This window comes from Oryzias latipes, chromosome 13 (assembly GCF_002234675.1).
Source record: "Oryzias latipes chromosome 13, ASM223467v1".
Taxonomy (NCBI): Eukaryota; Metazoa; Chordata; class Actinopteri; order Beloniformes; family Adrianichthyidae; genus Oryzias; species Oryzias latipes.
Window position 1 is genome coordinate 2,373,543 of NC_019871.2, and position 26,232 is coordinate 2,399,774.

Sequence of the window (26,232 nt, forward strand, 5' to 3'; positions counted from 1 at the left end):
ATCTTTACTCAAGAGGTTGGTTTATTTGTTAGCTGCTGCAGACAAATCTGTGTTTGCAGTGGTGAGGAGAGTCTGAGAGACAGAAGGAAGACTAACAAGATCCTCTTTACACGACAACAGAAACACAAGTTACTGCGACATTCAGGGATGTGGACGTTTAATGGAGGACATTTGCATTCATGACTCTTTCTGTTGGAGAGCTTATTTGTAATCGTCATTTGAAATGTTTCGATCTGATGTTCCTTGTATTTCCCAGGAGAACCTGAAATTAGAGCCGAAATGAAACTCCACTGAATTATTTTTGATTGACAGGACAACTATAAAAAACGAGAAAAAAAGAGGGGAAGGAGACAGAAGGAAGACACGTAAGCGAGCCGTGATCAGAGCTATTCTATCAAAGAAAAAAAAAAAAAAAAAAGCCAAAAACAAAACAGAAATGTAGAGAAAAAGATCTGAGATGGCACTACAGTTCAAGAAGAGATGGCGTATTCTCTACCTCACAAATTCACAAATAGGATCTTTTTCAATCGGCATTTCGTCTGCTCCAGGTTCGCAACAATTTGAATAAAGAAATACTCAGAAATGCAATTTTAAGCATAATTTTCAACACGTTACAATCACCAAAAACACTATTTTCATCGGCGATGAATTTCAAGATGCTGCTTAAAAAAATAAATATGTGTCATACATGTTAAAATAAAAGAAAGCCAAATAAAAAGTAGAACACAGTCTGTAGAAAACATAAACGCTGGATTGAGTTTTCCATGGATTACAACCCACAAAGTTTAAATCTTCCTGTTTTCCTTTAAAGTGCTGAGGAAACATGTCGGCGTCCCAAATGGAAAAGCATCTCAGACGAGCGCGGAGGTCCAGGCTGTGGAGTCAGAGTTTGCCCTCTGCAGGTAAAAGTCCGTTCTCTCGCAGAACCGCGTTGACGGTCTGGATCAGCGGAGCGCTGTAGTTCAGCAGTCTGCCGTCAAAAAGAAGCTGGCCTGGTTTCAGCTCCGGCTGCCTTTTATCTCTGCAGACAGAGAACAGTCACTGAGAGATTCACTCATCCTCCTGTCATAAATCCAGCTTTTGTTTTGTTGTTGTTTGCTTACTTCCTTCTTAAAAGACACATACATAACATCTCTGAAGTTAAAACACTATCATTTGGTTTTATATGTACTTCAAATGATAAAGAAATTCTCTTTTTCCTCCAGATTACTCCAAAAAAGACTTTCAGTGACAACCACAAAATAAGACACAGTGACTAAAGAAACAATTAGCTCTCTCTAATACAGTCCTATCCAATGTCCAGCTGTAGCGCAAACGTGACGCCCAAACTAACCACTCGGTTCCTGTCATAAATCAATAATCAATTATCTTGATTATGATTGGCTTAATTCTGTCAGTAGCCTTGGAAAACCTATGGCAGCTCTGTAGCGAGACTCTTTTTTTAGCTCTTTTCTAAAATGTCAACTGCAAACAAGATGAACACTTTTGTGTCTGTTGTTTTCAGGTTCATATGATTTACAGTCAAAAGCTTACAGTAAAAGGGGGCGCTAGCGAGCAGGCAATGGAGTAGGTCGCATGTTTAGCGTGCTCTGCATAAATTAGCAAAAAAAGCCATAATACTCTAAAAAGTGCCAAGAAAACTCGTGCGGCTTAGCAACCTATCTTCTTTCCTCATCGCCTGGATTTTATTCTACAAGCTGAAATGGCAAGTAGTCTCCGCAAATATAAATATACGGGCAAAGCTGCTGCCTCTGCTAGCAAAGCGTGCTCAGACTCAGCTAGCTCCACACCTAGCACACCACCTGAAGAGCTAGGAGCACCAATGGAGCCGTGTGAACTGTCTGAGACGGGACTTCTAGATCTGAAGAGCGACATACTGGCCTCGATCAAATCAGAAATCACCCAGCTCTTCCAGACGGAGCTCGCAAAAGTGATAGCGAAGGAGTTCGGGGAGGTGAAAATGGAGATGCAAGCGGTCCGAACAGAGTTGGCCAACAACACCGCCACAGTGCGGTCAGAGTTGAAAGCAATTCAATCTACTGTGTCAGAGATGGAGCGAGGACTTTCAGGGTGTTCAGATGACATAACAACTTTACAAAAATCTGTCCAGCAGCTGGAAAAACACATGTCGATCCTCCAAGGAAAGTGTGTGGATATGGAAGGACGCATGCGGAGATCAAACATTCGCATATTGAATGTACCCGAGGAAGTTCCGACCACACCCGATTCAATCTCCAAACTACTCAAAGAGGTGTTGAAAATCAATAAAGAAGTGCTGATTGACAGATGCCACCGCGCTCTACAGACGAGACAAGCAGATGGGAAAGCCAGAGCGATCATCGCCAAGATGCACTACGATCAGGATTACACTGAGATCTTCCGCCGTGCCAGAGCTGCAGGTCCTCTCCTCTACAAAGGTGCCACCATCCTCATTTTTCCCGATTATCCACCGAGTGTAGCCAGCGCCAGGGCGGCCTTCAATGAGGTAAAAAAGCTTCTGCGTGGACGGGAGAACGTGCGTTATGGGCTGCTTCACCCGGCACAGCTGCGGATTACACACAATGGAATTGAAAAACGATTTAAGGATGCAGCACAAGCCATGACGTATGTGAAGGGAAATATTCTTTGAGGAGTGATTATTTTTTACTATTTTCTCTTCTTTTTTTTCCTCAATTTTTTCCTCATCTACGTTATTCCTGTGGGGTTTTTTGTCACACCGGGAGACTGACGGAAATGCTCATCTGTCACACACAAATCATACTTCCACTCTATATGACTACTAAAAGGATGGTAATCTGAATAAATAGGTAAACTATGATCGGAATGAACCATACCTTTTCCTCCCTTTTTTTTATTATTAAACTTTTTTTAATTCAATATATATATATATATATATATTTTTTTTTTTTTTTTGTGTGTGACCTCTTCACCTGCACCATTTTTGGACATTTAATCTGAATGTCAGATGTTAAAAGGCTTTTTGGTATTTCTACTCTTAAATATTTTTGCAGAGCAAACTGGACGCTAGAGTTCTAACAAGCACATAATGTGTGGATTTTGTTGTAAGAGGGTTGTTTATGATCACCATGTTCTTGTTGGTGATGGGTGGGGTGGGTTACCTGTTGCACCTAAAGTTATTTTATTTTCATCTGTTGCATCTATTTCTGTTAAAGTGATGAGATCTCATGTCTTACAGGTTGTATTTACTTGCCCAGATTAATACCTTAAAAATACTGTTTTTCATAGCCAATGGCTAGTCAGTTATTCAATAATCAGTATGGCTGTTGCCCAGTTAATTTTGTTAGCTGGAATGTCAAATCACTAAATCATCCATTAAAACGTAGGAAGGTGCTCTCACATTTGGAGCAGCTGAATACTGACATTGCCTTCCTCCAAGAAACTCATCTAAACACCTTTGATCACTCCAAACTTAGAGGGGGATGGGTGGGACATATTTTTCATTCTACCTTTCATTCTAAATCCAGAGGTACAGCCATTCTCATTAAAAAATCAATTTCTTTTAACATGACAAAAGTAGAAGCTGACCCGTCTGGAAGATATATAATAGTAGTGGGAAGATTGAATAATACTCCTGTTATACTGGCAAACATATATGCTCCTAATTGGGACAATGGTGTTTTTTTTACTGAAATTTTTTCCCGAATACCAAACATAGATTCGCACCATCTCATCCTCGGAGGTGATATAAATTGTGTACTAACTCCTTCCCTTGACCGTAGTTCGCCTAAATCCACACAACCATCACAGGCATCACAAGTGATCAACCAGCTTCTTAAAACATATGGAATGTTTGATGTCTGGAGATTCCGGAATCCCAATAGCAGAAGTTACTCTTTCTACTCACCAGTACACAAAACTTTCTCACGAATTGATTATTTTTTCCTTGATAGCAACCTACTTTCTCTAGTCAATAAGTGTGAATATCAAGCAATAGTTATATCTGACCATGCACCATTGTTAATGACATTGAAAATGCCAAGTCCAGGTAATAAATATCGACCATGGCGATTTAATACTCTACTGCTTTCAGATAGAGAGTTTGTTAAATTTATTTCAAAGGAAATAAAGGAATATATCACACGTAATAGCACCCCTGGAATGTCCTCTAGCTTAATTTGGGAATCATTAAAAGCATACCTTAGAGGCCAAATTATATCTTATAGTGCTAGAACGAAAAGACTTCTAACTGAAAAGATTAAGAGGATTGAAAATGATATTCTCCAATTAGATGATATGCTAGCTAACTCCCCTTCATCTGACCTGTTCAAAAAGCGCCTAGCTCTTCAGACCGAATATAATCTGTCGACTACACGGCAGATTGAAAATCTTTTAAATAAATGTCGATATAAATCATATGAACATGGGGAAAAGATAGGTAAAACACTCGCCCATCAGCTTCGTCATCAGCAAGTGGCTCAGGCTATTATAGCCATCAACACTGAACAGAATGTGAAGTTAACTGACCCTTTAGAGATTAATCAAAGGTTTCATACATATTATACACAGTTATACACCTCAGAATCTAAAAAGGATCAAGTACTTTTTGACAAGTTTTTTAGCAAGCTTAATCTGCCTAGAGTAGATGAGGAAGTATCTCAAAATCTGGAGAGACCTTTTAAAACAGAAGATATTCAGAAGGCCATAAATTCTATGCAAAGTGGGAAATCACCAGGACCAGATGGCTTCCCAAGTGAATTTTTCAAAACCTTTGCAAAAGATTTGTCCCCTATATTACTCTCAGTCTATGATGACTCCTCCCTCTCAGGTTCTCTCCCAGAGACTATGAGACAGGCTGTTATCTCTTTGATACATAAAAAAGGTAAAAAGGTAAAAGTCACTTAGAGTGCAGTTCTTACCGGCCTATCTCGTTATTAACCCTTGTGCTATCCTAGGCACTTTAGCATTGGGAGTTGGGTCATCTAGACCCACTAGACAGTGCTCTGAAACTTTTTTCTTCAATGATTTGTGATCTTCACTGGTGTCCATGGATTACATGAAATCTTTCCACCTTTATCCACCTTTGTCATGGTAGGGAGAACACGTCAATGTAAGGGTGGGGTCATCTAAGACAGCACAAGGGTTAAATGTAGATAGTAAAATCTTTGCTAAGATACTAGCACATCGCTTGGAAACTGTTTTGCCCTCTATCGTATCTGATGATCAAACAGGGTTTATCAAAGATCGTCATTCTTTTCATAATGTTCGAAGACTCTTAAATATTCTTCATCATCCCTCTCCACCAGATACATCTGAAATAGTTCTCTCGCTTGATGCTGAGAAAGCGTTCGACCGTGTGGAGTGGGACTACCTTTTTTATACACTTAAAAAATTTGGCTTTGGCCCAAGGTTTATCTCATGGATACGTATTCTCTACTCTTCCCCAGTCGCAGCAATTCGTACCAATAATAATCTTTCACCTTTTTTTAAGCTGGGACGTGGAACAAGGCAAGGATGTCCCTTATCACCTTTATTATTCGCTTTGGTCATTGAACCTCTAGCAATTACTCTTCGAGGTGATGATTCTATTAAAGGTATTCAGAGAGGGGATTCTGAACACAAAGTATCTCTGTACGCGGATGACACATTACTATATATATCTGATCCCCTATACAGCCTTCCTCATTTATTCACACTTTTGCGTGAGTTTGGAAAAATATCAGGTTATAAAATAAATATGCACAAAAGTGAACTGATGCGCATAAATCCTGTTGCACTAAAAGATGTGTCAAATTCCATACCATTTAAATTAAGCCAGCATAAATTCAAGTATCTAGGGATTTGGATCACAAGCAATTATAAACATATGTACAAAACAAACTTTATTCCATTGTTAGATAGTGTAAAACAAGATCTGCAACGCTGGCAATCCTTACCAATTTATTTAGGAGGCAGAATTAATGTTGTTAAAATGAACATCCTACCTAAGTTTCTATATCTTTTTCAGTCTATACCTTTATTTTTAACAAAAACATTCTTTTCTAACCTAGACAAACTGATTTCATCATTTATATGGAATGGGAAGACTGCCCGCATTCGCAAAAATATTTTACAATACCACAAAGATTATGGGGGAATGTCACTTCCCAATTTCCAATACTATTACTGGGCAGCAAATATCCGTACATTACTTTATTGGCTAGAGACATCAAGTCATAAGGATCTTAAATGGTTAAATTTTGAACGAATGTCATGTCAATCTGCCTCTTTACACTCTCTACTTTGTTCAACAATACCACTGTCACAATCCCTCGACAAAATTTCACAGAACCCAGTAGTTAAACATGCACTTAAAATCTGGGCACAATTTAGGAGAAGCCTGCACCTTAAAAATATGTCAATCTATGCCCCAGTTGTGAAAAATATTATGTTTCTCCCTTCCATAACTGATAACTCTTTTACATATTGGTCCACAAATGGTCTGAGAACCCTGAAGGATCTGTTCATCGAAGGTCAATTTGTTTCATTTCAGAGACTAAAAAGTGAATTTAAAATTCCTGATGTTCACTTCTTCAGATACCTTCAACTTCGAAGTTTTCTATCTACCACATTCACCCATTTCCCTTCGCGACCACCAGACTCACTTCTTGAAAACATCTTGACCTTTAATCCACAGTCAAAAGGACTCATCAGCAAAATATACACTGCAATCAACTCATCAAACACAGATCCACTGACTCATACCAAAAGAAAGTGGGAAGAAGATTTGGCTACGGACCTATCAGAGGATGTATGGCAGACTGCTCTTCAGAATATTTATTCATCCTCTATATGCTTAAGACAAAGGGTTATACAATTCAAGGTGGTTCACAGACTGCATTGGTCCAAAGTAAAGTTAGCTAAAATCAAACCAGACCTTAATGCTAATTGTGATCGTTGTGATAGGGTACCAGGTACACTTTCGCATATGTTTTGGTTTTGTCCGACACTAAGGGCCTTCTGGCACAACATCTTTCAACTTCTCTCTGACGCATTGGGGACACACATTGCTCCTGAGGCCTCAATTGCAATTTTTGGTGTATCAGAGTTCTCTCTGCGGCTTCCAAGTAAATCCAAAAGTGTGATCGCTTTCACTACACTTCTGGCCAGGAGGCTAATCCTCCTACACTGGAAAAACAAACAACCCCCTACTTTTAGGAAATATCTTGTGGATCTTATGTGCCATCTTACCGTAGAAAAAATCAGATATTCAATGAAGGGTTGTACTGCAGGGTTTTTTAATGTCTGGCAGCCAGTTCTGAGCAAGATCAAAGATATTGATCCATCGCTTCTTTCTGAGGGGTAACACTGTTACTCCATTCAGCAAAATCTTTTTTTATTGTATTTAATTATTTTTCTTTAGGGTGCAACAGGGGGGGTTTGTTTGTTTGTTTGGGGTATTAAGGGAAAAAAAAAAAAAAAGTTTGAATGTCTTTTACACTGTATATGTTGCTGAATACTCAAATAAAAAGAAACTTGAAGAAAAAAAAAAAAAAAAAAAAAAAAAAAAGCTTACAGTAAACATTTAACAATGAATAATATATAATGACATTTAACATGAACCCAAAATTAATGTTTTTTTTTTCCTTTTCTTCCAGACAGAAATTCTGTTCATTTTATTTCTGGTCTTCAAATATGAAATTCACAGTAATTTCAGTAAAAATGTACTTTGATTTATTTCTGTTCCAGTTGAAAGTATTCCATTGCAAAATAAAAGTGTCATTAAATAGTTCACCTCTGTTCCCTGTAACCTCCCCGTTAAGTTCCTCTCCTTCACACACTCTTATCTTACTGCAGATCTTCATTCCTCTCCTTTCCAAACCTCCACTTGATGTTCCTCCACCTCCTTGCTCTCTCTACAGATCACAATGTCATCTGCAAACAGCCTGAACCACAAAAAATGTCTGTCTAACCTCAAAGCTGATCCTTGGTGTAGTCCCACCTTCAGCTTCTCTGTTTCATCTACAGAACATCCTACCACTGTCTTGAGCTGACATCCATGTCCTGAACAGCCCCAACATTCCTACCAGCCACTCTAGACATCCTTCCTCCTCTCTTGGTGTCATGTCTACAAAGACACACCAACGCCTCCTGCTGGCTTTACCAGTATTTCCCCAAAGTCATCCTCAAGGGAAAGCAGACATTTTGCTTCTCTGAATAAAATGCAAATGTGAGACAACTTTGAGAAACTGATACATACCATATTTGAGACTTTTAAGAAAAATGTATTAGATTTTTGTGCCCAAAAGGCCATTTTTGATACTTTTATGCCAACTTGTCCCAAGAGACTAGTTTGAAAGTATAAGTAAAGAATAAGTTGATTTAAATGAGAAGAGTCATTGAAGAAGAAGTGGAGCTATCTTTACCTGGTGTGGTACATCCTTGCAATCTCCCTCTGAACCCAGACACAGCCCTTCTGGGAGCTCAGGACTCCGTGAACACTGGTGGAGAACACAGCTCGCGGGTTGACGATGATTTTGAACTGAATATAACGGCTCTCTTTAGTCAAGGGCTCTTGGTAGAGATGATCCAGGATATTCACTCCAGAAAGGTTCTTCCAAAGCGGCGGCGAGGGCGCAGTGGCAGCAGAGGGGGGTGGAGGCAGCACCACATCTTTGGGAAACACGTTATTCTGAAACCTGTAGCACTTGTTGACCCCATATTTCTTCTCCAGCAGAGGCAGCAACTCCAGCCAACTGGGATGAAAATAAAAGTACTCTTAAACACCTTTGCTGTTTACCTGAATAGTTTTATTTTTATAAAGTTACCATCTGACTGTGGTGTTTGAAATCAGACTTTCAGGACTCAGTTTCATGATTTAGAGATAAAACATTGTGGCTTTTTGACAGCTGCCTTTGATAACGTTTTTATGACTATTCTTATTTCTTTGATTACACATTTTCTATATGTTATTTTGAGCTTTGCACTTTGCAGCTTTAGCAAGAATTTGGAGTCAGACACCTGCAGCTCAGTGACTCTTTTCCTGTCTAGAACCGAACTAATTGGTTGTGTGTGAGTTCCCTCATTACTTCCAAATCCCTAAAGACGATGCAGTGCCCTGGATTTTAATGCAATTTTTACACATACTCATTACTTTATTAGTTATTCTTTTAAATGTAATATATAACGTCACCCATTTGCTAAAACCCAATAACTACGACTATTTTATGAATTCTGCTTATGAATCTACTGTGTTCTAAGGATGAAAACTTGAGGGATTTCTATTATAAAGAAATTTACATACTTTTTTTTTTTCAAATGACAAAGATTCAAACACAATGCATTGTGGTCTGTTTTCATTCTTGTAGTGAGCATTGATGCACGCTGCTTTGTTTCCGCAGACTCACAAGAAATTTCCAGGGATTTTGAAAGTGGGGCGTCTTTCTCTTTGTACTTGTCTGCCACCTACAGTTGGGAATCTGGTGAATCTTGTCCCTGGATGTTTTTTTACAGCTCTATTCCGACATATGAAAGACGGGCACAACCTATCATTGTTAATTTCTCCTTTATGATCAATTTTCAAACGGTTGGCACTTTTGTGAATTAAAAGCGACCATTCATATCTGGAACCCTAATTGGTCAAAATTCAACCTTGTTTTTAACTCTCAACATACTTTGAAGCAATGCTTTAATTCCAGAGTTTTGAACGCTGCAAATACACTCGTTTACATAGATTCTCCTTAGTGGACGGTGTGAGCATAGCTTAACAGTCCGACCACATTTACTGACAATGAAATCCACATAGCAAACCCGTCCTTAGCCAGATTTAAACCCAAACTGAAATTTCTGGGTGTGTATGGTTGAGTAATTTTTTTTTTTTTTCATTGGTGGGCAGCTAAAGTCCATGTGGACCATTCTGCAGTGGATTCAAAAGAATCACACAAATCTAGTTAAAATCTCTGACAGAACTTGAAATGATTACCAATTCTATATTCAAATAAAAAGTTCAGACACTTTCACAGGTGATGTGTGGAATGGGCTAGGACAGGTATTTCTATCCATCCATCTTCTCAACCCGCTGAATCCTTTTCGAGGACATGGCGTTTGCTGGAGCCTATCCCAACTACTGTTGATTGATGCCAGGGTACACACTGGACAGTCTGTCGCAGGGCCACAAAATCGCATCTATGGTACAATTTGGTGTCACCAATTAATCTATGAAGGACATTTTTAGACCGTGAGAAAGAAACTCACATAGGTTTTTTTGGATATTAAATAAAATAGATTCTCTTAATTTTTAGGACTTCCTGTTTGCACTTTTTATACAAACTGACAGCTTTTACATTCATCGACTTTGTTTACCATATTCTGAATCAAAAGCACATTCTGGATATCCATCCATCCATCCATCCACACATACATGTACCCACAAAGACAATGGGGCAAAAAAGTATTCCGTCAAAGATGAGAGGCCTGTAATTTTCATCATAGGTATGCGTCAACTATGAAAGACAAAATAATAAAATCCAGAAAATCACATTGTCTGATTTTTAAATAATTTATTTGCAAATTATGGTGAAAAATAAGTATTTGGTCACCTACAAACATGCAAGATTTCTGGCTCTCACAGTAACTTCTTGTTTATGGATGGCACCTGTTTGAACTTGTTATCTTTATAAAAGACACCTGTCCACAACCTCAAACAGTCCCACTCCAAACTGCACTATGGCCAAGACCAAAGAGCTGTTTAAGGACACCAGAAACACAATTGTTGACCTGCACCAGGCTTGGAAGACTGAATCTGCAACAGGTAAGCAGCTTGGTGTCATGGCCATGTATCGTCAGATTTTGTGCGAAAATATCCTTACATCAGCAATGGCATTCAAGATGAACCGTGGCTGGGTCTTTCAGCATGACAACCATCCCAAACACGTTGCTCAGGTAATGAAGGAGGTGTTTCATAAGAAGCATTTCAAGGTCCTTGAGTGACCTAGCCAGTCTAAAAGACCTCAACCCCTTAGACAATCTTTGGAGAGAGTTGAATGTCCGTGTTGCCCAGCGACAGCCCTAAAACATCACTGCTGTAGAGGAGATCTGCATGGAAAAATGGGCCAAAATACCAGCAACAGTTTGTGAAAACCTTGTGAAGACGTACAGAAAACGTTTGCTGTCATTGCGTTGCATTGAGTTTAACTTTTTTTAGTGACCAAATACTCATTTTCCACCATATTTTACAATTTGTATATATATATATATATATATATATATATATATATATATATATATATATATATATATAGTTGGTAAGGTGCAGGACTGTCATGCAGGAAACCCGGGTTCAATTCGCAGGGGCGGAATGAACAATTAATGGCAATGGAAATGGGCCAATTAACATGGAAACGGGACAATTACCATAACAATGGTGAGCAACTAACATCACCCAGTGAGGGTCCTAGGGCAAGACCCTTAACGTTTCTGCCTACCTCACAACATGAAAGTCAATGAACCACATGTCATGTCGGCTCAGACGTCGCCCGGCCAAACAAGGTCTGCGTCAGGTGCTGGGGGACCAGGGCACCCTGATGGAAAGTGGGCTACTGGAACAAGACAGAAATGGACTAGATGCGAGAACAAGGTTCTGTTAGAGGACTACTACTCAAGTAATCCCACCCAGAGGGGTTATATGCAAGAATGTGGAATCAATGGATGCTTCGAAACCCACAATCAAGGCTAACTGCCAAACATCTGGTAGCCCAATGCTCTAACATCCACAAACAGCAACTCCTATCACAACTTGAGATTGAAGCGGTACAATGCAATATCACGGGAGAGCCACAACAGCAGGTCAGAGAGGACGCTATACCACACTCCCACCCTGAGCTTGGGTACACAGCCCCAACAACTACAGATATGCTGAGTGAGGCAGCAACTGACCTGAAAGACAAGATCATGTCTAGAATGACCACTGGGCAACCCCGACACCAGCTACAACGGTTAAGTGATGTACCGCCTGAAAGTCTTCTGGAAACTGTGAATGAGGCATTGAGGGCAATTCCTACCACAACAATCACAGAAACCAATGAACTGGTATACACTTCAGCAGCAGTGATCCTTGAGATGCTTGGCTATAAGAGCAACCATGGAAGAAAACAATACCCACCATGGAAGCAACGGTTAGAGGCCAAAATCAAGGCAACTCGGAAGGATGTGAGTAAGCTGACAGAGGCTCAACGAGGTACAATGAGAAAGCAAGTACCTAAGAAATACAGCCAGATGCCCATAACCTAAAGGACTGGAAACTGCCAAACAAAGGCTCTTAGCCTTGAGCAGCCGCCTAAAGAGGTACACAAGAGAAAATGAAGCCAGACGGACAAACAGGCTGTTCGCAACTCAGCCTGCCAAAGTGTGCGCTCAGTGGCAGGGTCAAAACAGCCGAGCAGACCCACCAAGGCTGGAAACTGAACAGTACTGGAAAAGTATATGGGAGAAAGAGACAGCACATAACAGCAATGCCCAGTGGCTGGTCTCTCTGAGAAAAGAACATAGCAACCTCCCTGAACAGTCAAAGTCAAAGTCGGCTTTATTGTCAAATGTACTGCATCCATAAAGACATACAGCACAGATGAAATTGCTTTCCTCTCACCCCACAGTGCAAGCAGCATATAAAAAATAAATAAATAAACGACTTAAAAAAATAGATAAAAAGACAGCAATAATAAGAAGAATAACAGTAGTCTAAACAGTGCAGAGAGCAATGAGATGGTTAAAGTGGCAGTTTAAAGTGACAACAGTGCTGAGAACAGTAAGTGGATGAGTTAGTGATGGCAGTCTTTGGTGAAAGTGGTGATCTGAACTGTTGTGAAAGTTTTCAGTGTGGGCTGGTAGGACGGAGTGGAGGGGCCAGAGGGGGGAGGGCAGGGAGGGAGTTGAGTGTCCTTATCGCCTGATGGAGGAAACTGTGTTTTAGTCTGCTGGTTCTGGCCTGCAGACTTTGCAGCCTCCTCCCTGATGGCAGCAGGTTGAAGTGTCTCTGGGATGGGTGTGAGGGGTTCCCTGCAATCCTGATGGCTTTGCGGGCGAGGCGGGAGCGGTAAATGTCCGAGAGGCCAGTAAGAGGGACACCAACGATCTTCTCAGCTGTTCTCACAATGTGCTGCAGAGTCTTCCGGCAGGATGCGTTGCAGGCTCCATACCACACGGTGATGCAGCTGGTCAGGATGCTCTCGATGGCCCCCCTGTAGAAGGTCTGCACGATGGGGGGGACTCTGGCCCTCTTCAGTTTGCGGAGGAAGTACAGGCGTTGTTGGGCTTTCTTGGCGAGTGATGCAGTGTTTTGGTTCCAAGACAGGTCGTCGGAGATGTGCACCCCCAGGAACTTGGTGCAGCTCACCCTTTCCACAGCAGCACCATTGACGATCAGTGGAGCGTGCTGGGTGGGAGTTCTCCGGAAGTCCACAACCATCTCCTTTGTCTTCTCCACATTCAGGTGGAGATTATTGTCTTTGCACCACAGAGCCAGCCTGCTCACCTCCCTCCTGTAGGGGGTCTCATCGTTGTTGTTGATGAGACCCACCACTGTTGTGTCATCCTCAAACTTGATGAAGAGGTTGGAGCTTGATGTTGGGGTGCAGTCGTGGGTCAGCAGAGTGAAGAGAAGGGGGCTCAGCACACATCCTTGGGGGACCCCTGTGTTAATTGTAATGGTGCTGGAGGTGTTGTTGCCGACACGAACTGCCTGTGGTCTCCCTGTCAGAAAGTCCAGAAGCCAGTTACACAGGGAGGTGTTGAGTCCTAGCTGGTCTAGCTTGTGGATGAGCTGCTGGGGGATGACTGTATTGAAGGCGGAGCTGAAGTCAATGAATAGCATTCTGACATGAGAGTCTTTTGTTTCCAGGTGAGTGAGGGCTGAGTGGAGGGCTGTTGAGATGGCATCATCGGTCGAACGGTTTGACCGATATGCAAACTGGTAGGGGTCCAGAGTGGGGGGGAGGGTAGACTTGATGTGCTGCATGACCAGCCGCTCAAAGCACTTCATGAGAATGGGGGTGAGAGCGATCGGGCGGTAGTCATTGTAGCAGGAGGGAGAGGACTTCTTTGGGACCGGGATGATGGTGGTGGCTTTGAAGCATGAGGGGACAACAGCCTGGCTTAGTGAGAGGTTGAAGATGTCGGTGATGACATCTGTCAGCTCATCAGCACAGTTCCTCAGGATACAGCCAGGAATGTTGTCAGGTCCTGGGGCTCTCTGTGGCTTAATCCTTCCCAGTGAGCGCCTCACGCTGTCACGTGATAGCATCAGCACTAGGTCACTGGGAGGGGGAGGAGTCTTCTGTGCCGGGTTGCTGTTGTCTGCCTCAAAGCGGGCAAAGAAGGTATTTAGCTGGTCCAGCAGAGGGGTAGAGTAGTCGCAGGCCTGTGGGGCGGGCTCGTAATCCGTGATGGTCTGGATGCCCCGCCACAGGTTCCTGGTGTCACCACTGTCGCTGAATCGGTCAGCCACCTTCCTGGAGTGCTCCCTCTTGGCCACCCTGATGCCTCGTGACAGGTTGGCCCTGGCTGTTCTCAGACCAGCTTCATTCCCAGCTCTGAAGGCAGCGTTCCGTTCCCTCCAGAGTCTGTGGACGTCTCCGGTCAGCCATGGTTTTTGGTTGGCTCGAAGGGTGATGGTTTTGGTGACTGTGACATCGTCCATGCACTTCCTCATGTAGGATGTGACAGTCTTTGTGTACTCCTGGAGATCAGTGATGTCATTATAGGTGGCTGCTTGTTTGAATATACTCCAGTCAGTGGTGGCAAAGCAGTCCTGTAGAGCCTCAGTAGATCCCTCAGGCCACACCCGAATCACCTTTTCAGCTGGTCTGATGGCTTTGACCTTTGGCCTGTATGCTGGCATTAGCATGACAGTGGTGTGGTCTGAGCCGCCCAGGTGGGGGAGGGGAAGGGCTTTGTAGGCTCCTTTGTGTGCGGTGTAAACATTGTCCAAGATGTTTTAACCTCTTGTGGGGAAGTTGATATGTCCATGGAGTTGTGGAAACACGCTCTTGGGGTTTGCATGGTTGAAGTCCCCGGCCAGGATGAGGAAGGCATCAGGGTGTGCTGTCTGCTGCTCACTGATGTGCTGGTGTAGTTCATACAGAGCCTCACTCCTGTTGGTGGTGGAGCTGGGAGGGATGTATGCTGCTACCAGCAGTATGGAGCTAAATTCTCTCGGCAGGTAGAATGGCCGGCATTTAACGATCATAAACTCAGCCAGGGGGGAGCAGTGTTGGTAGACCACTCTGGCATTCCGGCACCAAGCATCGCTGATGTAAACACACAGACCTTCACCGCGGGTCTTGCCCCCCTCGACGAGCATCCTGTCGGCCCGGAAGCATGCTAACCCGGCTAGCTGGATGGCACAGTCCGGGACGTTGTCCGTTAGCCAGAATCCAGTAACTATCACAGTGGCAGACATCCAAGAAATGGAGTCTCAGGTATGAAGAACTGGACAGCACCGGGCCCTGACATGATACATGCCTACTGGCCAAAGAAGCTCACCGCACTCCACGAGCGCCTGGCAGCACAAATGAACCAGCTGCTAAGAGATGGGACTCACCCCGAATGGTTAATGGAAGGGCGAACGATCCTAATCCAGAAGGATCCCTCAAAGGGTGCAGTCCCATCCAACTACCGGCCAATAACCTGTCTGCCCACAACATGGGAGCTCATGTCAGGCATCATTGCAACCAAGATAGATAGGCACATGGACCAATACATGAGTAAATCACAGAAGGTCATTGGTAGAGACTCCAGAGGAGCCAAACACCAACTCCTGGTTGACAGAAAAGTCGCTCAAGACTGCAGGTCACGACACACCAACCTGTGCACAGCCTGGATTGATTACAAGAAGGCCTATGACTCAATACCACACACGTGGATCACTGAATGCTTGGAGCTGTACAACATCAACAGGACTCTAACAGCCTTCATAGGAAACTCAATGAAGCTGAGGAAAACCACCCTTGAAGCCAATGGGAAGCCACTTGCACAAGTGTCCATCAAATGTGGTATATACCAAGGTGATGCTCTGTCCCCACTGCTGTTCTGCATAGGTCTGAACCCCCTCAGCCAAATAATCAACAAGACTGACTATGGATACCGACTCAGAAATGGGGCCAACATCAGTCACCTCCTCTACATGGATGACATCAAGCTATATGCTAAGAGCGAGCGTGACATTGACTCCCTGATCCACACCACCAGGATCTACAGCACTGACATTGGGATGTCATTCGGCTCGAGAAATGCAACCGGATGGTGACAAAGAGATGCAAGGTAGTCCACACAGGAGGGGTCTCACTCCCAGAAGCAACAAGAGCAGACATTGAGGACAGTTACAAGTACCTTGGAATTCTGCAGGCAAATGACAACCTGGAGCAGGCAACAAGGAAAGCTGCAACAGCTAAATACCTCCAAGGAGTAAGGCAAGTCCTGAGAAGCCAGATCAATGGCAAAAATAAGACCCGGGCAATAAACAGCTACGCACTGCCAGTTATCAGATACCCTGCAGGGATAATAAGATGGCCCAAGGAAGAGATACAGACCACGGATGTTAAAACACGAAAGCTCCTCACCATGCATGGAGGGTTCCATCCCAAATCCAGCACTCTGAGACTGTATGCTAGCCGCAAGGAAGGAGGCCGAGGACTAGTGAGTGTAGAAGCCACTATCCAGGATGAAACGTCCAAGTGGCATGAGTACAACAAGCTCAAGGCCCCAACTGACAGTGTGCTCAGTGAATGTCTCAGGCAATGGAGAACAGAGGATACAGTGCTGGAGGACAGATCCTCATGGGAGGACAAACCCCTGCATGGGATGTACCACCGGACCATTACTGAAGTGGCTGATATCAAGAAGTCCTACCAATGGCTAGAAAGGGCTGGCCTACAGGACAGCACTGAAGCGCTCATCCTGGCAGCTCAGGAACATGCCCAGAGCACCAGGCTCAGATCTACCACACCAGACAAGACCCAAGGTGTAGGCTGTGCAAAGAGGCGCCTGAAACAATCCAGCACATAACTGCAGGGTGTAAGATGCTGGCAGGGAAAGCATACATGGAGCGCAACAATCAAGTGGCTGGAATAATATATAGGAACATGTGTGCAGAATATGAACTGGAAACCCCAAGGTCAAAATGGGAAACACCTCCGAAGGTGGTAGAGAATGAGAGGGCAAAGATCCTGTGGGACTTCCAGATCCAGACTGATAGGATGGTAATGGCGAACCAACCAGACATTGTAATGGTGGACAAAGAACAGAGGAAAGCCGTTGTGGTGGATGTGGCAGTGCCAAGTGATGCAAACATCAGGAAGAAGGAACATGAGAAACTGGAGATATACCACGGACTCTGAAAAGAACTGGAGAAAGCCTGGAAAGTGAAGGTGACAGTGGTGCCTGTGGTAATTGGAGCACTCGGGGCAGTAACCCCCAAGCTGGAGGAGTGGCTATAACAGATACCTGGAAAGACCTCAGACCTCTCAGTCCAGAAAAGCGCAGTGCTAGGAACAGCTAAGATACTGCGCAGGACCCTCAAGCTCCCAGGCCTCTGGTAGAGGACCCGAGCTTGGAGGAGAAACCACCCGCGGAGGGTGAGAGGGGCTTTTTTTTTGTTTTGTTTTTATATATATATATATATGGGAAATACCTCAGACATCTCAGTCCTGAAAAGCACTGTGCTAGGAGCGGCTAAGATACTGCAGGACCCTCAAGCTCACGGGCCTCTGGTAGAGGACCTGAACTTGGGTGAGAAACTAAGCTTACATGTGTTCTAATTCCAATTCATTTTTATCAGTACCCCATTGATAAGAACTGAATAACAGAGATAATGTCCGTAAGTACCTGTTGACTGTTTGTGGGAGAATGAGTTCATCCATATCATTCAGGGCCACATATCTGGATTTGTACATGTATCTGTACAGGCAGTCGTTAAGGGCAGGAATCTGGCCTACGTAGTGGATTTGACCTGGACCATGTTCAGGCAGCCAGCCATAAGATACGTTAATGAATTTTGACAGAGACCAGGGAATCAGCTCCACAAAACCTGCAGAGACATTTTTGGTTAAGTGAAACTAGAATTGCAAGCCCTGTTCATTAAAGAAACAGGAAGGTGTGACAGCAACAAGTTGATTCCATAGCTGCATTTCACAATTGTTATATTAAATGTAACAAAATAAAAATTGTAAAAAAAATAACTGAATTTGCATGTATGGTAATAAAACATTACCCACCTTTACATACGTAGTAGTCTAGTATGCGCTGTGTTTCCGGGCTGCAGTCGGTCTTATAGATGACGACTCTGTTCACGCCGAGCAGCTCCAGCATCGTCAGACTCTGTACCAGCTGCAATGCCACAGTTATGCTTTGTGCATTTCATCAAAATCATCCCTTCGAAAAGTCATTATTCATTGTTATGTTTGCAGCTGACAACCCATACAGAGGTGTGGTTTTTAGGTTGTCCGTGCCTGTAAAGGGTCAAAGAGAGGACTGGCCGCATGCTGCAGTTCCCTCAAGGCTACTACCACCACCTCGAGACGTGTCATGAAAATTTAGCATACCGTTGTTGTGCATGTGGTAAGTGTATCGTGACGTATTTGTAAGGCTAATGTAAAGCTGCGGTCACAAAAATGACTGCCCCTGCACGATGGGGAGGCATCAGCAGAATCTTCTAGATTTTATGCCGCCACCTGATTTTTTTTTTTAATCGTTGGCGTGGTCATGAATGTAGATGGCCCTGTCGGTAACAGTCAGTCAGGCAGGGATGACAACATTGCAATATCGGGCGACAGCTGGTGAGGCCAAAGGGTGGTGGCAGCCGGGTCACTGGCCTCTGTAGGGAGCATAACCGTTCGGCCTGAACAACCGTTCGGGCTCCTTCGATTAGTGCTGACGTCACATTGTGTGATTGGCTGTCCGTTGGTCCGATGACGCATCAGTTAGTGATTGGTCTGGACAAATTACGATACTACCATAGAAGAATTTATTATGCGGTCCGTTGTAAAAAAACAGAGCCTTGATAGGGCGAGATTATCTTCTAAACTTTTATTATTGGGATGATTATTGTTAAGTGCATTTGCAGCCAAACGGACTGTGTTTCGAACCCTCCTCCGGACCAAACACTATAACAAAGCACCTTCCCTGCCTGCGAACACGAAGCTACACAGCTGCTCTGATCAGAGACATGGTTAGCTTGTGTGGAGCAGCAGGTTCATTCTAACAGCCACAGATCTTTTTACAAAGGGGGTTCTGGGAAAATCTCTCTATAAACATTACAAAGAATAATGTGAGACACTTATGAGGGAAAAGAACTTTGGGTTACAAAAGGCGGGCTGCACGGTGGCGCAGTGGTTAGCGCTCTTGCCTTAAAGCAAGAAGGCCCCTGGTTCAAGTCCCAGCTTGGGGACCTGAAACAGAACATCAACGGGGGTCCTTTCTGAGAGGGTTCTCTCGGGGTCTCCGGTTTCCTCCCACTGTCCAAAAACATACTTTATAGGTCAATTGGCAACTCTAAATTGTCCCTAGGTGTGAGTGTGAGAGTGAATGGGTGTGTGATTGTGGCCCTGCGACAGACTGGCGAACTCTCCAGGGTGTACCCTGCCTTGTAGAGCTCAAGCAGATCTCCACGCTATAGTTTGTCCAAGTGGGTTTAGCGTAGTGTGACGTTATCCTCAGTAAAAAAGACCCCGAACGGTTATTGCAGACCAAATGGTTATGGTACCTACACCGGCGGCAGCTCTGATTGCACAATGTGTAAATGTCTGGATGGCGGCCGTCCATATGTACTGCCACTGGCTGCCCGAAGCAGGCCATTCTGCACCACTCGTCTTACGCAAATCAGAATTTGCGCACACATTATAATCTTGTTAATTTGTAAATTTTTAGTCAACGTGCCTCCCAAGAAATGCAGCAAGGGAGCAGAGATCCATCACCCAAGAAAACGTAGGTCCTAGAGGTCCGACCACAGCAGGAGTCTTCATCAATGCTTCAATCCAGCATCAATGCCATCTCCCCATTTATATGCAGGACCCATGGTGGCCGGGATCCCCAGATTGACGTATACACCCACAAGGGCAGTTGAGACTAAGGCTTAAGCAGCAAAATAAGATGTTAACGCTTTTATACTTGATCATACCTGCAGCACGTTTGTGAAATTGAACATGGTGGAGAAGCAGACGGTGAAGTTGAAAGCAAACCCGTCGCTTTGAACCTTCTGGTTCCTTATTTCCAAAAGTTCATGATGATTCATACCTACAAGATGTCACAGAATTTTATGTAAATATTTCATTTCTGTACTCCAAAATACCATTTGGTAAAAGAAGAAGTACCGTATTTCATTTCTTGTTTACAAGTTTTAGAGGCAATAAATATCATTCTGGAGTCACAGAAACTAGCAATGATAGAGACTGTTCTGTGGGAATAAAAGCAGTGTCAGCACTAGAACATAAAAAGGCATTGGCTGCTGGAAAAAATGCAATACTGTGACTTTTTTTGTATATAACTATACAGTCTCAATGACAGTCAAACCATCAGCACCTGCATCAAGCTTTACCAGCAGCTCAAACTGAAATTGCTGGTTTCCTTGGTGAAAGCTGTTGAAGTCTCATTTCAAGTACAAATCTTTTACTTTACTGCTGTATATTTACTCTTTCGTATTTTTAAAAACTTGTGAAAAATCAACAGAAGACTCATACTGGAAATTCTTTCACTTCCACTAGCACTTTGGGATCTCCGATGGACCATCTCGTACCTTGAGAGTAGTTAGCAGCAGATCTGACGACAGCGATATGGGTCGGAGCCACGCAGCCAGATGGGATAGGACACATGATGTCAGCTGTCCCATAAGGGAATCGAAAGTGATCTTTGTGAATGTTGCTGACTCCTTCAGAGATGTGCTGCTGCTCCTGACAGTTAAAGATGCAACGATAGGCAGCTTTCTCACTCCGCAGCACCACCGCAATCACACGGACCTGGAAAAAGCAAGTTTTTGCCAGAAAAAGTTGTACATTCTTTCATTTTTTCATCACTTTGTTATTAGACATGAACAGACTTACACGGAAGTAACCGTACAGTGCAAAGAAAATTAGATTGACACGATAAAAACAATAATTATCGCAATAAAATGTCTGGAATTAATCGCGATTAATGTAATAATTTGACATTCCTTTTAATGATATGATCAACGTTACATAGAACGGTGTTTCTTTCAGTTTTGGACAGGCTCCAGTTGACCTTAATTAGACTATGAAAGCAAAACTTTTTGTTTTCCAAAAGCTTTAATAAAAATAGATGTCAAGTCTGTTGGTGTCCTTTACATTTGATGATTTTCTGGTATGTTAATGAGGAGCACCACGGGTTTTAAAATCTATCTATATACCCAGGCTGTGTCCCACCAAGGTGAGGTATCCTAGACAGGGCACCCATTCTTACCGCCCTCCTTCTCTTCCCCAAACCCTCCTCCTTCAGTGTGTGCGTGTGTGTGCGCGCGTGTGTGTGTGTGACTGGTCTAAGGCCTGGTCTAAGCCACACCACTCTGCACCAGGGTCAGCTGCACAGCCCAGTGTGGGCACCTCCACAGTAGGGCCTCAGCCAAGGCTGGTTTCCCCTTGCTGCATCATCCCAAGACCAGACCTCTACCACACCCATCCATTCATTCATACACGAACTCTCTCCACCCATCCCTGTCCTGAGCAGCCTCTCTCCCCTGCACCACAGTCATCCCTCTTGCATTCAACGCTCTCCTTACACCCTCTGTCCATCCCATTCGCGGTCTTCCTCTCATTCTCACTCCACTCACATCAGATTCGTATACCTTTTTCACCAATCGCTCCCTTTCCATTCTTTCAACATGTCCAAACCGTCCCAGTGCCTTTTGCTCTGCTCTATAAGCCAACTCTCGCATCACACCAGTTCTCTCTCGGATAACTTCATTTCTCACACGATCCATACGCGTCACACCACACATACTCCTCAAACATCTCATCTCAACTACATTCAGCTTCCTCTTTTCCGCCACTTTCAGACTCCATGTTTCAGCCCCATATAACGCTGCAGGCACCACCACATCCTCATACAATCTCCTTTTCCCATCCTTTCCCAGTGACCTACATTCAACCACTCTCTTCATTCCCCCCCATATTTTTCGTACTTCGTTCATTCTAAACTCTACCTCTCCCCCTATTCCACCATCCACACAGACATACGACCCCAAATACTGAAAACACTCTACCTCTTCCAACAACTCCCCATTTAATGCCACATTCAATCTTCACCCTCTAACCTCGCACACCTCATCACCTTACCCTTTTCCACATTCACTCTCAACTTCCTTCTGTCGCACACCCTTCCAAACTCCTCCACCAGACGTGCCAAGCTCTCTTCTGAGTCAGCTACTAGTGCAGTATCATCTGCAAACAGCAACCACACCATCCATATACACGTTAAACAACCACGGAGACATCACGCATCCCTGAAGCAGACCAACCCTCACAGGAAACCACTCACTCGTGCTATTTCCCACTCTCACACACGCTCTACTGTTTCTATAGAAACCCTTCACACCTTCCAACAATCTACCATCAATACCATACATACTCAACACAACCCACAACGCCTCTCTATCAATCCTATCATACGCCTTCTCTAAATCCATGAATGCCCAAAACACCTCCCTCCCCTTAGCCAAAAACTTTTCACACACCTGTCTCACAACAAACACCTGATCCACACACCCTCTACCTCTTTGCTTCCATCCGTACTACACCCCCGCACATTCAAGGACCCAATCTTAAGGGTTTGGGGAGGTAACCTCCCCTTCCCAACTCTGGCCTGTCCGTATTTAGGAATATAGTTACAGGGGAGAGGATTCCCAGTCCTCGCGCTCCGTCCCTTTTAGTCGCCTTTTACGCCACGCAGGGAATATTGTATTATTTTTTAAAATATGAGCAGAAATAAATCCTTTAGCACAATGGACTGCCATCAAAGTCTACATCCATAAAGCGGTCTAATGAGAATTCTGTGTTTTTACTCTGTGTGAATGATTGACTGAAAGGACCTATTCACCGATACATGGGGAACTTAAACATTCATTACCAGGGTCACAGATAGTCCCTCCACTCACCTCCTTCTTATTTGTGCGGTGCTCTTGATAAGCTGACAGCAGCAGCGTCTTTGTGTTTTTGACTGGTGCAAATGAAATCACTCGTTCCGGATAAGCTGCTCAAAAGATACAAGATGTTGTAAACTAAACATCACAAACTGGATTTATCACATGTTTACTCTGTTTTTAGAAAAAGAAAAGAGGAGGAAAAGTCATCAATGTTCATTTTTTTAACAAGCTGTAGTTTCTGTAATGGCCCTGCCTTGGACTGGCGACCGGTTCAGGGTCAAAGCCGCCTTCGCTAACGGGGTGAGCGTCAGCATCCCTTCACTTTCAAGTTTTTGTTTCCATTTTCGAACCAACGCTGTATGATAAGGATCTCCTTTATTCTTGGAAAAAGATTTGAACTTATCCTTTGTCTCCTAATCTCAAAGTCTAAAATGTCCTTGGCAGGAAGTCAAACATGGCCTTTGTCTCTAATGTATGTATGTATGTCACAGTTGTGCCCCATCGTAAACATTTCCACATATCAGAAAGAACTATGGACCATCTTATCTCTGTAATGCCTCATTTCAAAGCTGCTGTATTTGATGTATGATTTCTCTACATGCGTAGCAAACAGCAACAAACTCTCACCAGTTTCTTCTGTACAAGGCTTTTGTTCTGGATAAGGTCGGGTCCACAGCTGAAAGTTCATTAGTTGAGAAATCCTTAAAAAAATAAAAATAAACACTCAATATTTAATAAAATACTTAAACATAAAATCTCAAACCTTCAAAAACAAAAGAGGCACGAGTGGAAAATCAAAATGACATGCAACCTTTTTGAGGTGGGACGATGTACATCCTTTGATTTACATATAATAAACTTTATGACACAGAGAACAAGACTGGTGTTTGTTCTGTCAAACGAGTCACATGGAAAACAAACCTAACCTAAAAATACAAATTCCCAAGTCAGGCCCCTTCAGGGTAGGAGTTACTGTATCATGTCAGTATTGTTGTTCCCATAAACTGCCAAAAATGGACATTAGAGCTTAGAAAAGATCAAAGGCAAAAGCAGTAATTAAATAACTTCAGCATCAGAGAGGCAAGTGCAGCCACAGCAGCAGCAGTTCTCTGGTTCACTTTTCGGGTCTAAAGGACCTTGGAGTTAAAAAAAAAAACCCAATCGGGTTTTCCCTTTAAATTGATCGAGCGCAAAATTTCTCTGGAAAGAAACGCAGTTGGAATGAGTCCAATGAAGCAAAACCGTCCCAAAGACGCCGACCGCCGCCGACGTGTGTGGGCTTTAAGTGCACCCAGGTCAACCCAAAGAACTGTTCCCTTCATACATTTTTTACTTTTCTGTTTTTCAATTTTGTTCTTTGACACCAGCATCTCTAGATATAAATGCTGCCAAAACCAGTTTTACAGTGACCTTTTTTTTTTTAATGAACCGTTTCCTGTTGAATGTCTTTTCCAGGAACAAATCTTTTTAAAGTCACACTTCAGAAATCAAAACCAACTCACCCGTTTTGCTGTTGCACAAGCAGCAAAACAGAGAGGAAGGCGAGGACCAGAAAGACGGGGACCAGGCATCTCAGCATTTTTAGTGTGAGCCACTGACGGGGCTTGTTGCTCATCGTCAGGAGACTCTGTGCACAGAAGTGTTGTGTTCAGGTACAGATCTGGGAGTTGGAGCAGAAATACCGCAGTCAGCCAGGAAACTGCTTCCCACCAACTGAAAAGAAGGAAATCCTGAAATTCCTCCTGACAAAATGTGTATGTTATTGAATTGTTTTAACAAAGAAGGCATCTATTCTAACATATAACACAGTATTGATAACTACTGACAGAAATACTGTAAATAAAACACACAGCCAAATGTTTATCTGTTGTGGAAAGAAAACCTTTAGTGACAAAAGAAATCCACATTCCGGGCTGATGCTGAGCTCCACCACCGTCCACTGAAACTCCTCATATCAGGACAAGCTTCACTGAAGTGCAGACCCGTCTTTTTTTACTACATTTTCCATTTGTGTAAACAGTACGCTATATTAATCACACCGTGTACGCCAACAGAGTGAAAGAACAGAACCATGGTCAAATAATAAACATCCTAAATTAAATCTGTCTTTTTTATCACACGTCAAACCAACAAAACCTTTTTTCTGGTGAAAGTGTCAGACTGACTGACTTTATCAAAAACCACCTTTAGACGCAATTTCCTTAGTCGTGTCAATTGCAGCTAAAAAGCAGCTAAAAGCATCATTAAGTGTAGATTGACATTGTGAGCAGCCGCCATAGAAGAGATTTTTGCATTTAATGAAGTGTATTTTAGACTGTTTAAAAAAGAAAATACATGTTTTTACCAAAATAAAGGTCAACTGAACCATCCTCTGCATATATGAACTGAAGCATAAACTCACCTGTAAAACCTCCACAACTTTTAACTGTCAACTGTAATCCTCTGAGGGGGAAGTCCTAAAAATCCAAAGAAAAAAACACCTGTTTCCTGGAAAAAAAAAAAAATATAGAGAGAGAAAGTTGGGATTACAGGCTTTTTTTAAAAACACATATGGATGAAAAGCAGCCTGGATCACAGAAGGTTCAGAGATCCTTCAGAGATGAGTGGGCGGGGTTTGAGAAGGAAGATATGTTAGGAGGCGGGGAAATGCAGGAAGTGATCTAAGAGAGGAGGATTCAACAGAAAATTCTCAAGAAAAAATATTATAACTTTATTGGGTACATAGAACTAAATGATGGTGGAGATTCAATGACAAGGACAGATAGTTCCCCCTGATCCACATGGCTCCTGTAATGTTGTCTAATATTTTACAGATTTAGTTCCTTTTAATAATTAATTAATACAGTTCACCCCCCAATCTGTGTTATCACGATAAGAAGTCCCTCTTTAGGATTCATTCAGGACCAACTCTAATGAAAATGTGTGTTTTTAATGTCTTCTTGAGGCGTTTTTCTGATAACTGAAGATATATATATTGAAAAAATTCAGATTAAAACATTGTATTTCTTTATTCAAATCATTGTGAAGAAAAAGTACCACTTAAATAAAGCGTATTTGTTAAGAAGAAAAATCACAACCGAGAGCTCACAACAATGGATAGAGGGACGGGGGGGGGGGGGGGGGGGGGGTTGGGTTGGTTTTGGGTTATTTTGCTG

At 43.1% G+C, this 26,232-nt stretch overlaps 1 protein-coding gene across 3 annotated transcripts; it reads right to left on the minus strand.

The window, feature by feature from the left end:
• Positions 1 to 25,947, minus strand: LOC105355349. Of its 3 annotated transcripts, none has more exons than XM_023961670.1 (10): positions 25,479 to 25,947; positions 24,580 to 24,704; positions 23,705 to 23,778; positions 23,090 to 23,184; positions 20,720 to 20,939; positions 20,105 to 20,220; positions 18,204 to 18,315; positions 17,815 to 18,016; positions 8,364 to 8,693; positions 1 to 1,021 (listed from the first exon to the last, which is right to left on the minus strand). In XM_023961670.1, the coding sequence occupies exons 2-10, from the start codon at positions 24,690 to 24,692 to the stop codon at positions 883 to 885; spliced, it is 1,401 nt and encodes a 466-aa protein (XP_023817438.1). In that variant the 5' UTR covers positions 24,693 to 24,704; positions 25,479 to 25,947; the 3' UTR covers positions 1 to 882. The 3 variants fall into 3 exon arrangements, with proteins under 3 accessions (XP_023817438.1, XP_023817436.1, XP_023817437.1); XM_023961668.1 differs by having other exon boundaries at positions 24,580 to 24,737; XM_023961669.1 differs by lacking the exon at positions 25,479 to 25,947 and having other exon boundaries at positions 24,580 to 25,411.
• Positions 25,948 to 26,232: the final 285 nt, after the last annotated feature.